General features: G+C 48.4%; 4 protein-coding genes across 4 annotated transcripts in view; 2 read left to right on the forward strand and 2 right to left on the reverse strand.

Annotated features, from left to right (window-relative positions):
* LOC119311841 (transmembrane protein 256 homolog) overlaps positions 1 to 907 on the forward strand; it is a 1,221-nt gene extending 314 nt beyond the window's left edge. The window contains exons 2-5 of the mRNA XM_037587553.1: positions 38 to 108; positions 230 to 310; positions 399 to 442; positions 599 to 907. Of these exons, the coding sequence (XP_037443450.1) occupies positions 38 to 108; positions 230 to 310; positions 399 to 442; positions 599 to 698 (296 nt within the window). The 3' untranslated portion in view covers positions 699 to 907. The remainder of the gene's footprint in view (positions 1 to 37; positions 109 to 229; positions 311 to 398; positions 443 to 598) is intronic.
* Positions 908 to 1,297: 390 nt separating this feature from the next.
* LOC119310215 (glucan endo-1,3-beta-glucosidase 1-like) lies at positions 1,298 to 3,923 on the reverse strand. Its single transcript, XM_037586033.1, has 4 exons — positions 3,905 to 3,923; positions 2,992 to 3,138; positions 2,086 to 2,343; positions 1,298 to 1,544 (listed from the first exon to the last, which is right to left on the reverse strand). Exons 1-4 carry the CDS (start codon positions 3,921 to 3,923, stop codon positions 1,510 to 1,512), a joined length of 459 nt encoding a protein of 152 aa, XP_037441930.1. The 3' UTR covers positions 1,298 to 1,509.
* LOC119311838 (protein TORNADO 1-like) lies at positions 3,430 to 8,803 on the forward strand. The gene is made up of 3 exons (XM_037587551.1): positions 3,430 to 5,549; positions 5,854 to 7,085; positions 7,306 to 8,803. Exons 1-3 carry the CDS (start codon positions 3,992 to 3,994, stop codon positions 8,665 to 8,667), a joined length of 4,152 nt encoding a protein of 1,383 aa, XP_037443448.1. The 5' UTR covers positions 3,430 to 3,991; the 3' UTR covers positions 8,668 to 8,803.
* Positions 8,804 to 8,943: 140 nt separating this feature from the next.
* LOC119311840 (oligopeptide transporter 3-like) lies at positions 8,944 to 12,520 on the reverse strand. The gene is made up of 5 exons (XM_037587552.1): positions 11,846 to 12,520; positions 11,113 to 11,210; positions 10,166 to 11,003; positions 9,867 to 10,049; positions 8,944 to 9,765 (listed from the first exon to the last, which is right to left on the reverse strand). The coding sequence occupies exons 1-5, from the start codon at positions 12,368 to 12,370 to the stop codon at positions 9,151 to 9,153; spliced, it is 2,259 nt and encodes a 752-aa protein (XP_037443449.1). The 5' UTR covers positions 12,371 to 12,520; the 3' UTR covers positions 8,944 to 9,150.
* Between the last annotated feature and the right edge of the window lie 1,931 nt (positions 12,521 to 14,451).

The raw sequence follows: 14,451 nt of genomic DNA on the forward strand, positions 1-14,451 counted from the left end.
TTCCGCACTCTGACGGCTGGGTGAATTGGTCGAGCAGGGGTCGCTGCGCTTGGACTGGGCACCTATGGAGCGCACATGTTCCGCCCGCAGAACCCTAGATACAAAGAGGTACACCCGGCCACTCTCCGTTCATCGATCCCCAGCCGCTCCCTCGTCCCACTTCCGGCCCGTTCCTCCAAATCATGAATCAATCTGCGTCTTACAGTTGTGGGGAGTTTTTTTCTGACAGATTTGGCAGACCGCGTCCCTGTACCATCTCGTCCACACCGCGGCGCTGCTCGGGGCTCCCATGACCAAGCGCCCCAACATCGTCAGTACCAACGCCCGCATCGCGCTTTCGCTTTTTTTCTTTTATCTAGCTGCGCGCTAATTCATGCGGTCCTTTGCTGTGTGTGCAGTTCGGAGGCCTTCTGACAACTGGGATTGTGCTCTTCTCTGGAACGTAAGTGTGTATATGTGTTTGTCTTTAGATTGCACTGTGAATTTTCGTGGGATGCAAAGAAAATGAGGACCGCTGCTCTTGGATTTTGTTTGCGTTGTTTCATTGTTTGGAATGATGATGGGATTGCGCAATGATTGTTGCTCATTTCATTTCTAGGTGCTACACTGTGGCTTACCTTGAAGACAGGAAGTTCTCTTCACCAGCACCGATCGGTGGCTTTGCATTCATTGCTGCTTGGGCCAGCCTGCTCTTCTGATTGTATTGTGTTTTATCGGGTGAAAACTATGTCTACTTTACACAAGGCTTTGTATCAGTCGCTCTATTAGGTCATGATTGTACTGCTGTGGCACACAACTTTCTCATACCTTTACAAAATAATTAGAATAAAACAGTTCCCTTGATGTTTCACACTTCCTCATTTGTACATCCTGCTTAACAGTCCGATCAACTGCTCATGCCAATGAAGCTGCGTCTCTTGTTTCTTTAGATTTAATGCCAATACTTTTTCCATGAGAATCACGGGATCTTGGCTCCCGTGGTTGTCCTTGCAAACATGGTCAGCTTGATTTCTGTCAATCTCTCTGCTTCCATCCATCAACAAAATATCCTCATTTTCAGGTTATAGTTTGGTTCACCGTGCTCCCATAACTTGTATCATTATAATTTATTTAACATTGTAGAGATTGGCACGGGCACGGGCACTACTTAGTGTAGCAATGATTTGATCTATTTGCGCTACAAGTGTCAGATAACCATAGTGATTATTGCGCTTGATTATATCCTAGCTGTTTGGGTCTCTACCCCTTTACACACCATATAAAAACTTGCTCAACTTTTATTGATACAAAACCAGGTACATGACTAAAATTGAAATTACAGATGAGACACAGAGTTGAAACATTTTGAAGTATGGATCAATGTTAGGCATTGCCCTCCTGATTCGAGTAATGACATCCCCTCCACAAAGACGAAAAATGTGTCGAACATTTTTTCCATTCTTTTCCTGAAGGACCAGTGGAAGAAAACCAGGAATGCATGCGTCTTCCAGTGCTTCGCCCACCGTTATATCAGGGCACTACTTCAAAGTTACATGAGTTACGACCTGCATTGGCATGACAGCACGAAGTGAATGACATGGCTGAGAACGATCATGTTTTTGTATACTCCCTGTCATTCACAATATAAGTACCCTAGACCATTTACACGGTTTCAAAGTAACACTTTGATCATAATTTTCTCAAAAAATATTTTGTTTCAAACAAATTCTAAATATAATTATGACAATATTCATGTCAGTTTCATATTTTGTCTAAGCTGGTAATTCTTTCTATATCGATGGTCAAACCTAAAAATGTTTGACTAGCACAAATTCGAAAACTGCTTATATTATGAATCAGGAGGAGTAAGATAAGTTATTTATATTTGGATGCTATCCTAAATTCTCTAAGAGTACACGCTGATTCCAAAGAAAAGAACTTCCTTACGTGCGTGCTTGTGTGTGCGCGCGCGTGTGTGTGTGCTTGTGGCGTGCGGGTATCTTGTGTGTGTGGTGCGTGGTTGTCCTCTGCATGTTTGATCTTGCTAGTGGAATTTCAACCTGCAAAAGTGTATGCTCCTAATGATGGTTTAGGTTATGAACATACTTGGATTTAGGTCGGTGACCATTGCAGCTGCATTGAAGTAGCAAGAACCAGCATGTTTCTTGTATTTTTGCCAGTAGCTGTTGAAGGCATAAGATGCATGGTCCCTGACTGTATTGGGAAGGTAACACGATTTGTTAGGCTCAATCATCGTACAATCTGCACCTCCAGGACCACATGCCCAGCTAAGAGCAATCTGTAGGATATCATCTGGTGTTTGCTCATCCGCTATGCACCATTGCTTCTCCCAGTTGCGATCCTCTGCTTGAAAATTTATAGGTGTAAGTATTTCTTCAAATTCCTTAAATGGTTCTGTGTTTCATTGATTTATCTGGGAGACATGAATTCAGACACTCTATTTCAGTTACTGGATGGTTCTTTTCAATGTTCAGTGATTATTTCTGTATTTACTATGGTGTCAAGGTTACAGTTGACTTTATCTTGTTAGCATAGCACCCCATGAATCTAAGTATGAACAGCAATGAGGCCATGATTTCTCAGGCTCAAAAGTTTATGGTATCTCAAGAGCAATAAATATATCCACTAATGAATCTGACAGAAATCTGCTTATGTAACTTTGAGCAGTGGATCTGGCAATAGCGGCTCGCCCCTCCCCCGGTTTACATGGTTTAAAGTCTGCATATCTTTGTTTTCAGTAACAGAGTTGAATCACTCGGTATATGCTATTTCAGATATGCACATATCCTCTCTCTACCAAGCTACCATACGGCATGTTTCAGACTGTTAGTCTTTACTATATTGCTTACTCTGAGATTGGATTTTATGTTAATAGAATTTTGAAAGAAGAAACACTGGGATGATTAGAGATAGTAAGATTAAAAAATGGAAAATAAAGGATAAATAGCGCATGAGCATTTTGGAATCAGGAGCCGGAAGTTACTTTCATACCTTGCTGAGCCGAAACTGTGGCGAAGTGAAGGATAAAATAAAGTAGATCAGCCTTGTTGCTGCTTGCTTCTTCAGATAGCAGTTCTTCACTCTGGCTGCACTTGGTGGTAAGTATGTATGCATTTTGCTTCTTTCTACTCCTAGCACCTTAACAATTAAGTAACTCTACAATGTGCTTGGTTTGATGGAAATCTACAAGTTGTGTGAAGCTCATATAAGGCTCAGTCTCTGTAGACATTAAGAGGGGAAAAGGATGGGCTAACTTTTATTATCTGAATATTAAAGGCATCCTGCACTTATTCTTTACTTCATGGACACTTCTGAGAATCTTTTTCTGCTTAAAGCGCACACTGCAATATAATGTTAAATTAAGAAATAATCAGTGATTACCAGTGATGTAAGACAATGGGAAGTAAATCTTCTTTTATTTCCAGAATTCTGCAATGAAATAAGTGAACAAAATTTTAAGTTTATTGTTTGACAATGTAGATGTTTCCTGTCAAAATTTGTGCTGGCGTTGCAATATCTATGTGTTATATCTGATATTTTGGATGGGTGCACGTAGTTAGGATGGATCATACATATAGTGGAGTCATGGTTGATGCTTTAAAAAGTTGAAAATCAAAGCAAAACTTTGATATTTTCAGGCTTTCAGCATACAACTTTGATACCTTGGTACGTGGAACTACGCAAGTGATTCCGTATACTTGGAACTTATTAGCTTTGCCAATCATGTTCCTTCAGACAAGCAAAGCAAAATAAAGATTATTCCTTTCTTTATCATGCTCCCTAGACAAGCCAGGAATCTGATGCCTGACCTTGCCTTGCACTCGTTTTCTTTAGAAAACTTTCTTTCCAGTTGCCATATATGACTTCTGCCTGTGAAATCTGTTTTGTTCAGACACCTATATACATCTGAATTCTACTTGCATGGTAAAGGTAAACCTTCACCTCTGCTTCCCGTCCCTGATTCAACTGCTCTTCATCGGCACCTCCAAGTATGGGTGATGGGATCATCATGGCACCATCACCGTCTAACCAGGAGTATATCAGAGATGTTGCAGAAATTGATTTACAGGAGTACAAGGACATTGAGAACATCGCATTCTACCAGGTTGCAGCAAACTCTGGATCGGGCTTGTCTATGGAAAGTGAGAGATCACTAAGGATCCATATTTGTATAGACCAGAATGGTGTCAACTTTCTGCTTGAGTTTCTGCATCATCTTGTGGATTCGAAAGAGAGCTACAGAGGCGTGACTAATCTCCTTTTTCATGGTATTGAATGGCAGCCTGAAGCAATCCAACTTCTCTGTTCATACTTAGGCCCAGGCTCGAATGTGAAGCAGGCGGAGTTCCAAAAAAATGTGTTTAGCACAAAATCAGCTGTTGCTTTAGTCCCACTCTCGGAAATGCTCCAAAGGAACAACACCTTGAAAGCAGTTGTTTTCAATGATTGTAGAATTGGAGCTGCTGGAGCGACACTGCTTGCGTCAGCTTTGGCAAAGAACAGAAGTGTGGAAGAGTTTCAAGTATGGGAAGACTCCATGGGCTCCAAGGGAGCAGAAGAACTCTCCAAGATGATTGAGGTGAACTATATGTTGAAGCTGCTGATTATACTTGACAACAACTCCATTCCAGCGGCTCCTCTTATCTCTGCTGTGCTGGCACGCAACCGCAGAGTGGAGGTGCATATATGGGGACGCAGTCGTGATACAAGAGGTGGCATGAACAACTGTAAAATTGTTGAGTTCCTGCCAGAAACTGGAAACATGAGGATTTACAGCAATATCAATTCTACAGGCCTACAACGGGTTGCTTGTGCTTTGGCATGGAACACCACGGTGACAACATTGGACATGACAGGTGTCCCTCTGAAGTCCAGATGGACCAAAGAACTTAGAGAGGTCCTCGACCGGAATAGGAGCCTAAAAGTTGTCAAACTTACCAAGTGTTGCCTCAGGGACAAAGCAGTGGTGTATATAGCTGCAGGACTGTTCAAGAACAAGTATTTAGAGAGCTTGACTTTGGATGGGAATCACTTTGGTGGAGTTGGATTGGAGCATTTGTTATGCCCTCTTAGTACATTCTCACCACTTCAGACACAAGCCAATTCCACTTTGAAGGTTTTGAGTTTTGGGGGAGAGAGAACAAATATAGGTAGATATGGTGTGGCTGCAATCTTGCAGATGTTGGAGACAAACCAGAGCCTTATTCAGCTGTCAATATGCGATGATGCAAGCCTGAGATCAAGTGATGTTGTCAATATCTTTACAACCTTACAAAGGAATGCCACTATTCGAATTTTGTCATTCAGAGGGTGCAAGGGAGTTGAGGGGGAAGCAGTCTTACAGACCATTATGAATACTTTGCAGGTCAATCCATGGATTGAAGAAATTGATCTTCATGAAACACCTTTGCATGTTGCAGGTAAGACAGGCCAAATTTATGAGAAACTTGGCCAGAACGGGAGTTTGGTTCTGCCAAATGATTTGCTTGATTTGCCACTAAGTGCTCCTACATGCTGCCGAGTTGTTCTGTGTGGCCAAGAATTAGCAGGTGCAGTTTCACCCATCAGTACCCTCCTTTTTGCTAACCTATAGGCAGAAATAAGGCAATACTAGTTTTATTTTGTCCAGCATACAATTTTAATAACCTGTGAATTTTCTGATCATGTCAAATATCATTTGATGCAATCTCCTTCACATTCACATGATATGTGGGCCTGCTAAATTAGTACCTACATTTTGTTGACTTCACTATAAAATATCTGTACCTTACATGACAGCTTTACAAAAACAAATCTCATTATGTTCGAGAATTGGTTATAACATGTGATGCTTCAATTTGCATGTGCTCTCAGGTAAAAGCATGCTATGTAGCTCCATGAATCAGTGCATGAATTCAATGAATTTGCCTCGCATGGATGCAAGAAAAACTCTGAAGACTCCAGTTGAGCAGATGCCATTCACCGATGAGAATAAGATGAACTCAATCTTTGATGGCAACACAAAATTGACAATGTGTAATCTCGGTGGAAATGAAGGAAGTTCTGCGTTGCATGATTTCATGTTCGTGGTGCTTGGTGGTCCAAGCTTTTTCATGATTGTGTCTAGTTTGGTTGGAAAGCCTGCTACTAAATATCCAAAAGGCATAGACGAGATTGAATGGGAACTCATATATTGGCTGAGGTTCTTGATTTCAAATTATAGGCGGAGAGTATCACACTCGTTTCGACCCTGTGTAACTATAGTTCTCACCCATTATGACAAGGTATCTCATTTACCAGAAGGGCTACAGCCAATTGCTTCCGTTGTACAAAGGCTCAGAGAAGACTTCCAATCACATGCAGAAATTTACCCCACTGTTTTCGCTGTTGACTCAAGATCGTTGGTTTCAGTAAGCAAGCTCACTCACCACTTGCGAAAGACAACAAAGACAATAACCCAACAAGTTCCTCAAGTTTATGAAGTATGTAATGATTTGATCAAGATTTTGCATGACTGGAGGTTGAAGAATAACAGAGCCGTGATCAGGTGGGCTGAGTTCTGCGAGATATGCCAGCTCAACATTCCAGTGCTAAGATTGAGATCAAGGCGTGATAATGTGGAGAAAGTGGACACACGGAGACGTGCTGTTGCCAGATCACTGCATACCTTGGGTGAAATAGTATTTTTTGAGGAACTTGGACTTCTGGTCATGAATTGTGAATGGTTCTGCCGAGATGTCCTCAGCCAGCTAGCTACATTAAAGTCAATCAAGACAGAGAGTAGTGGTGGTTTTGTCCACAAAGAGGAGCTGGAGAAGATACTGCAAGAGAAGCTGCGCAACCAAATTCCAAGGTCAAACTGGAGAACTGGTGCATCCTTGCAGGCCAGCGATATCATAAATATATTGCTGGAACTTGAATTATGCTATGAACAGGACCCTGGGAACCCACATACATTACTCTTACTACCAGCCATTCTTGGGGAAAACAAAGGAGGGGCTGAGAAATGGCAGTTAACTATGCCGGAATGCAGATTTGTTGGAAGGCGTCTCGAATGTGAAGATACACATATGCTCCTGACAAGTGACTTCTTTCCAAGACTGCAGGTAAAAACATACACCAACAGATAATTACTACTGTGGTTTGTATCTGCCAAGTGATTCTTTTCTTTTCTTTCAAAACTTGTGGCTTTGCAAACCAGCGCCGCAATTGTTGTGGTTTTCTGGTATTTACTCTTAAACATAAATTGACTGGTGGTTACACCTGGATATTACTTCAGTATAGTTTCTATACAGATTCGATTTTCTAAGGGAAGTTTCTTTCCAGGTTCGTCTGCATAACAAAATCATGTGTCTTGGACAGCAGGAAGCAGTTTATATCCTGGAGAAAAACCTTATTTATACAGTGATCAATGGTGTCCATGTAAAGGTGGAGCTGGGAATGAAGTTTGGCTCATCCATAGATGTGCTTGCATGCTCCGGTAGAAATATTACAGACATGGTGAGGCTACTCCACAAGTTTGTCATCCCAGCGATACTGAATTTGTCTCCCAATATGACGTTCAAGGAAAGCATTCTCAGGCCTGACTGTGTGAAATATCTCATACCACGAAGGTTCCGTGCAACTCAGCAGCTCCCTCTGAAAAAAATAAAGCAAATTCTACTGTCACTGCCGGCAGAAAGCATCTACGATTATCAGCATACCTGGAGTGCAGTTGAAAGCAATAGAAGGCTCATCTTAAGATCAGGATCCGACCATGCTAGAGATCTGCTGTCAGATGATGACTTCCATGAAGTTTTGCACCGTAGGTACTATGATTTACAGTTTCTCGCGACTGAACTCGCCGTCACCCCAGACAATCTGCAGCAGCCTGAAACCATCCCAGAAGCAGACGTGGTCGATCCCTCCATCCTGGGCATCGCGAGGGGCGTCGAGATGGTCCTCCAAAGACTGAAGATAATAGAGCAAGGAATAAGGGACCTGAAGGAAGAGATTGCAAGCTTGAGGTACTACGAGTATCACCTTGTGACCGAGCTCCACAGGAAGATGGACTACGTGATGAACTACAGCATTCAACTGGAAGACAGAAAGGTGCCTCAGATGTTCTACCTTGTCAGCCTAGACAACCGCTCCAGGAAGCTGGTCACAAGGATCCTGCCTGGCATGCGATCCCTGCGGGTGCACATGCTGTGCGAGTTCCGAAGAGAGATGCATGTGGTGGAGGATCAGATCGGCTGCGATCTGATCCAGGTGGACAACCAAGCGGTGCAGTCCCTGCTGCCCTACATGAGCAAGTTCATGAAGCTCTTAACGTTCGCCCTGAAGATCGGCGCACATTTCATCGTTGGGATGGGGGAGATGATTCCTGACCTGAGCAGGGAGGTGGTGCACCTGCTTGACTCCTCGGCCATGTACAGCGCATCCGCCGCGTCGGTGGGGGCTCTAGGCGCGGCAGCGATGTACGGGAGGGCGAGGAACAGCGGCGCCAACGACATGGGGGAGGATATGAAAGCGGCCAGGCAGTGGCTCGTGGATTTCCTGAGAGGGCAAGGGGTTCTGACAGGGATGGACATTGCGCAGAGGTTTGGCCTGTGGCGCGTTCGGTACAGAGACGACGGCCACATTGGGTGGGTCTGCAGGAAGCACATCACCGCGAGAGGAGACGAGGTCTTCGAGCTGCCGCTCTGAACCTATCCACTCCGGCGTGCCCGACGGCCCACGACGACCACAGGTGCCTCCCTCTCATGTCACTCTGCTGATAGCCTGATAGGTGACAGTTGAGAATAGTGCAGTTGTGTGATGCATAAATATGCTCTGTTCTTATCATTCTCTTCTGTCAAATTGTGTGTATTCCTGTGTTCTTTGGGATTGATTTGCTTGCTACTTTGCATTGACCATTTCTCTGTGGATTCATCACACTGAAGGGTGTGATTTGCCTATGAGTATATATATTCAGAGTGATGATTTTATATAAGCTAGGCATTTGATTTCCTTGGAGAAAAACAAAACACACAAATGTTTACAATGTGACTCAGGACGGGGGGGTGGCTGCATCGGGTAATTGATGCAGAGAGGTTGAATTCATGGCTTCCTCTGCCAATCCAGACGATGGTCGCTGCTAGCTACATACATGGCGGGCAGTGTCCGATGATGCTCCGGCGAGCTCAGTGCTCAGAAGACCGGGCAGCCCTTGACGACGATGCCGGGCGCGGTGGGGCAGGTGGCGAGCGGGCAGTGGTCGACCTCGGTGCCCCACCACTTGAGGTCGTGGTGCGCGTTCTGGAGCGCGAAGAAGATGAGCACCCCCATGAAGGCCGTGCCGGCGTCGAGCGCCGCCGACAGCACGTAGTTGTACTTCTGCCACCACCCCTTGCGGTACCTGAAGACGAAGAAGTTGAAGACGGTGCCGGTGACGAGCCAGCTGGCGATGTTGGTGGGCGTGGCCGGCGGCATCCCGGCGAAGCCGTAGGAGATGACGGGCACGTTGACGAGCGCGATCCACTTCTTCTCCGGGAACGCCCGGCTCAGCAGCCACACCGGCACCGGCAGCACGGCGCCAACCACGAACAGCCACACCAGGTTCCGGTACAGCCCGTGCTGGCCGAAGAGGCGCCCCGGCCCGATGAGGCCCCAGATCACCGACGCGTCGAAGGTGACCCGGTACTTTGGGCACGTCCAGGGGCTGTCCGGGTGCAGCGCCTCCACGTCGCAGATGTTGTCGATGCTGTCCAGCATCCACCACGCCACCGCCAGGTTCACCACGCCGGCCACCACCGTGCCCACCAGCTGCACCGGCCAAGCGCACGTCGGTTAGTTCAGCCTTCAGCGAGTGATGAGCACCTCTTGCATTGTGGAGGCTGAGAGCGATCTCTGTCAGTGTGACGTACCTGGGCGGTGTACATGCAGCGTGGAGGGATCTTCATGTAGTGGCCGAGCTTGAGGTCGGCGAGGAAGGACAGCGCGTGCACGGTGCTGATCCGGCCGTAGATCTTGAAGAGCAGGTTGGCGATGGGCTTGCCGGGCAGCGCGTAGCCGATCATGAACTGCGCGATGATGTCGTACCCCGGTTGCTGCAAGCAGATCAGACGATGAATCGGTTGATGATCAGTGCAGCGGTAGCAAAAATTGTAGCATTACTGATGATCTTGAATCGGTTGATGAATCGGTTGATGATCTGTGCGCATACCTGGTTGGTGGTGGCCTGGATGACGCCGATGGGGAGGGTGACCACGAACGCGAGCGCGAAGGCAAAGAGCATCCCCCACCATGGCAGCTGCACCTGCTCCTTCCACACGAAGCACATGAGCAGGGACACGGCGATGCTCCCCGCCAGCAGCACCAGGAACCACCACTGCGGCACCTGCTTGTACTTCTGCATGAGCCTGGCGTGCACGTCGAGCTTGGCCGCGGCGCCGATGGCCCTCCGGCTCTGCCGCCACATTTCGGCGCCGTGGAAGAGCAGCACGTGCACGATGGTGGCGGAGAAGCGGAGGAACCCGGAGCCGATGGAGATGGCGAAGAGCGGGCTGAGGTAGAGCTTGCCGTAGCTGTCGTAGGCGGCGACGTTGAGGTCGAAGTCGCTGGTGAGCACCTTGGTGGTGTCGTACTTCTGGCCCGCCGCCGTGAAGAGCTGGTTGGAGAAGATGGGGAAGCGGCGGGCGTCGAAGGTGTTGAAGCGCCAGTAGCAGAGCGGCACGATGACGTAGATGAACATGACGAAGCCGACGGCCGTGTTGGCGATGGACGCCCACGGCGCCACCAGCGGGCTGCCGTGGTACGCCGAGATGCCCGCCCAGTCCAGCGTGAAGGCGCCGACGCCAAGCCCGTGGTAGCCGGACCCGACCTGCTGCGCCGTGATGCTGCGCGGCCACACCCAGCACGCCCACGAGAAGAAGGTCAGGATCGGCAGCAGGTAGCCGGGGAGCGCGTAGTAGGCGAAGCTCGCGAAGAAGAAGATGAGGAAGAAGCGCATCCGCGACGGGCCCGTCGATGGCTTCCCGCCCTCCTTCGTCTCGTGCAGTGCCCTGCATTCGGTCCAAAGTTGTAACCCAAATTAGCACAATGGTGTGTTTTCTTGAGAAAAATAAAATCATGTAGTGCAGAATCTTCCTGCGTTGCAAAGATTTGCAGTACCTGAAGAGGGAGACCTGGGCGAGATTAGAAGGCCACCACATCTCGGCAGGGTCAACCAGGAACCTCCTCAGCATGCCAGCCCAGCCATAGCCCAGAATCTGCACGCAGTTTTGCACAAGTCACTACACTTTCTCCAGTGTTTGCTTTTGTACTGTTATATTTTAAAAAAACGCCACATGCATGCAAACAGGAAAACAAAGACAGTCACTTTTCTTCTGGATTATGTTTAACTAATCGCTCCATGACATGACAGTGCATCCATGATCTAGTAATATTGCACTGATGACCGCAACCTGACAGAATTTCAAAGTTGACCACGACGAATGAAATTCACCAGTGGCATGGTGCATGCATACGCAAGAATAACAGAGCTCCGCCAATTATTCGTAGGGCCATGGATTCTCAGTGACGCGCTAAGATTTTCCTCCATCCTTTCTCCGAAGAATCATTGGCGGTAACTCTCTACGCGGACCAGAACATCACATCATCGATTGGCAGCCAGACATCTATAGTGTTGGTCACATCTCTAGTCCTTAGCTAGATGCCTCGTGCCAGTCGCATTCGCGTGTGGAATCGAACACCAAACGGAACAGAGAGCACTGTCAATTCCTTGATGCGTATGCCAGCCAAATGATCAATCGAGCTTAAATTTTTTCTTCTGAACATTCGATTCTGTGAATGGCGCTAACCATGGTCCAGGAAATTAGCAGAAGAGAGAGACTGATGAACGGACCTGCGTGGAGAGGACGATGAGGAGGGCGCAGAGGAAGCTGAGGGATTGCTTGTAGTAGGCCTTCATGACGGTGATGGCGCCGATGGAGTAAGCGTCGCCGCCGCCGTAGGAGACGCCGCAGTTGGCGAAGATGGTGATGATGACGTGCTCCTTGATGTTGAAGGGCCCCGGGTTGAGGTTGAAGCTCCCGAGGCGGCCGCCCAGCAGCCGGACCTCGCGGTCGGGCAGCACGGACGCCATGAAGCGGCCGACGGGGAGCACCAGGATCTGGGCCAGGATGCCCGAGATGGTGAGCGGCTGCGTGCGGTACGTGAAGAAGGTGTTGAGGAAGATGAGCACCACGCAGGAGGCCAGCCCCAGCGTCCACGCCCGGAATGTCATCACCGGCGTCGCCGGGTCGTCCGTCTCCGGCACCACCAGCGCCACCTCCTCCACCGGGTACCGCTCCCCCTCCCCCTCCCCCTGCGCCGCCGCCTTCCCTCCCGCCGCGTCGGCCGCCGGCGCCGGCGGCTTCGCGGACGGCATCTCTCTCGCGCTCTGCGACCACGCGCTCTGCTTCGCTGGCTGTGGCTGCCCCCGAGCTACGAAGCTACAATGATTTGCTCCTGTGTATCTCCGGCGGACAAGTAGCTCAGTACACTTGCGGAGATTCTTGGATGGTAGCGCCTGACCTCTGGTCGTCCCAATTTATATTCCACTTCGCGGCTCCCTTCCCTCCACTACTCCCCACTCCTCGTACGCCTGCCGCCGCCTTTGGGTTGATTTTCTCCGTGGAAGAGAAGCACATCGAGGCCGTCCGTGGCTCTGATCGGACGGCGGACGAATGGCCACCAGGGCACCCCGACGGGCACGCGCCGGCTTACCCCCCGGCGCACGGCGGCACGCGCGCGGCGCGCCGTGGCACACGACTCATCGTGCACTGCCACTTCGTGTGATCGCGCTCGGCTGATTGGGGTTGCTCTTGTGCTTTAGCAAAGTGGCTTTTTAGTCCTGGCCCTGGCCCTGTCGCCTACATACACATCACATGCTAATAGAATTGTGTCCGAAATGGGAACCCTCACTGTGATACAGTGTCGATCATTGTGCATAATAAGAACAGAATTTTGTGTAGTAAATAATTAGCATTGTGGTTCATGCATTTATGCTCCAGAACAGGGAACATCAGTTCCCTCGGTGAACAACTTGAGACGAAACCTTGGGACCTTGGACGGGAATCAGGTGCCGTCAAAAGCGTCCCGGCTAAAGCTTTGGCCTGCCTGCTTGACGTGTCTGATGATAGTTTCACATGCCCCGACCTTCGTTCTCTTCTCTGCCTCATCCGGATCATTTAGATGCTCCCGCCTAAAAAAGCAAAGGATGCATGCCCCATTTGCCTCACGCCTCAAACCAAATATCTAAAATTGATATATTCGTGTCATCCACAGGACTGTTCAAGGGGATTTGGATTTTGTACTCGATATCGGCGGATGGAGCCGAGGGATCGGGCTAGGCACGAGTGGAGGGTGGAGGAACAGGGCCGTCTCCAGGAATTCGGGGGCCCGGTGCGAAATGCAAATGATGCCTTAAAATATGGAAAACTCTTGTAACTAAAAATATTAATATGACTAAAGGATACTCTCATTTAAGTCCTATTAACTTAAATAGATGGATTTCGTACAAGATTATGAAATATATCTAATACGCCAACTATCTTCTATAAAGATTACATCGGTTGAACAATAAACATATAGCAATTTATTAGCTAATTAACTTAAGAACTGATCCACCTATACAATGTACTCATTAGCCATTAAATAACTGAATAGAAAAATAACCAAATTAAATCTGCTTGGTCTTGGGCGCACCTGATTAATCTGCAAATTGATCTGGCCTAGGCTCGGGTGTTTGACCGCCGGCTAGCAGCGGCTGCCTTCTGCTTTTCTTGGTGGCGTTAGCCCTTGCTCGCGCTGGTTTATATTTGAATTTTTGGGGCGAATTCTGCTGCATGCCCTTGCCATCCTGCTTCTCGCCGTCGTGCCTCGACAAGCAGATTAGATCGAGTCATCGGGCAGAGAGAGCTGAGGGAGTTAGGAAGAGGCTTCAGGGCATGCGATCAATCGCGATTGGGAGGGAGCGCTCGAGCGGTCAGACCAGGCCACAGGCCCAAAACAGTGCAGAGAAATTACATAGGCTAACAAAAAATATACAACGTCGGCCCAAAATTGGGGGCCCCTGGGATATGGGGGCCTGTGCGGTCGCACCTCTCGCACAGCCCTCTGGACGGCCCTGTGGAGGAAGAAGGCATCTGGTTCGAGCGAGCGACCGCGCGCGCATGGACATGGGTGGCGGCCACGCGCGGTGCATGCATGCATGGGCGGGCGTTGCTTGTTTCTTCCGCCTGCAACAAGGGACGGCATGCACAGGATGGATCGCTGGCTACTGTGCCGTCGCCAGCAGGTACCAATCGCTTTTGAAATGGGGATCGGCGATTAAAGGTGGTCAGCTTTCCGGTGCCCTTGTCCTCTCTCGTCATGTGAAGAACAGAAGAAGTGAACCCATCCATCCATCATCGCAGCTTCCATGCATGCATCATGCCAGTAGGAGCAAATCATGACAATAGCTTGAGA

The sequence above is a fragment of the Triticum dicoccoides genome, chromosome 5B, assembly GCF_002162155.2.
Source record: "Triticum dicoccoides isolate Atlit2015 ecotype Zavitan chromosome 5B, WEW_v2.0, whole genome shotgun sequence".
Classification (NCBI taxonomy): Eukaryota; Viridiplantae; Streptophyta; class Magnoliopsida; order Poales; family Poaceae; genus Triticum; species Triticum dicoccoides.

Bases quoted from the DNA above. Each gene is read 5' to 3' on its own strand.
- LOC119311838 (XM_037587551.1), top strand. From the start codon at position 3,992: ATGGGTGATGGGATCATCATGGCACCATCACCGTCTAACCAGGAGTAT. The intron at 5,550-5,853 runs GTGCAGTTTCAC...ATGTGCTCTCAG, and splicing joins GTGTGGCCAAGAATTAGCAG to GTAAAAGCATGCTATGTAGC. The intron at 7,086-7,305 runs GTAAAAACATAC...GTTTCTTTCCAG, and splicing joins ACTTCTTTCCAAGACTGCAG to GTTCGTCTGCATAACAAAAT.
- LOC119311840 (XM_037587552.1), bottom strand. From the start codon at position 12,370: ATGCCGTCCGCGAAGCCGCCGGCGCCGGCGGCCGACGCGGCGGGAGGG. The intron at 11,004-11,112 runs GTACTGCAAATC...GACCGAATGCAG, and splicing joins GCCCAGGTCTCCCTCTTCAG to GGCACTGCACGAGACGAAGG. The intron at 9,766-9,866 runs GTACGTCACACT...TGGCCGGTGCAG, and splicing joins GCTGCATGTACACCGCCCAG to CTGGTGGGCACGGTGGTGGC.
- LOC119310215 (XM_037586033.1), bottom strand. The intron at 2,344-2,991 runs GTATGAAAGTAA...ATTTTCAAGCAG, and splicing joins CACAGTTTCGGCTCAGCAAG to AGGATCGCAACTGGGAGAAG. The intron at 1,545-2,085 runs GTATGTTCATAA...ATGCCAATGCAG, and splicing joins GGTCACCGACCTAAATCCAA to GTCGTAACTCATGTAACTTT.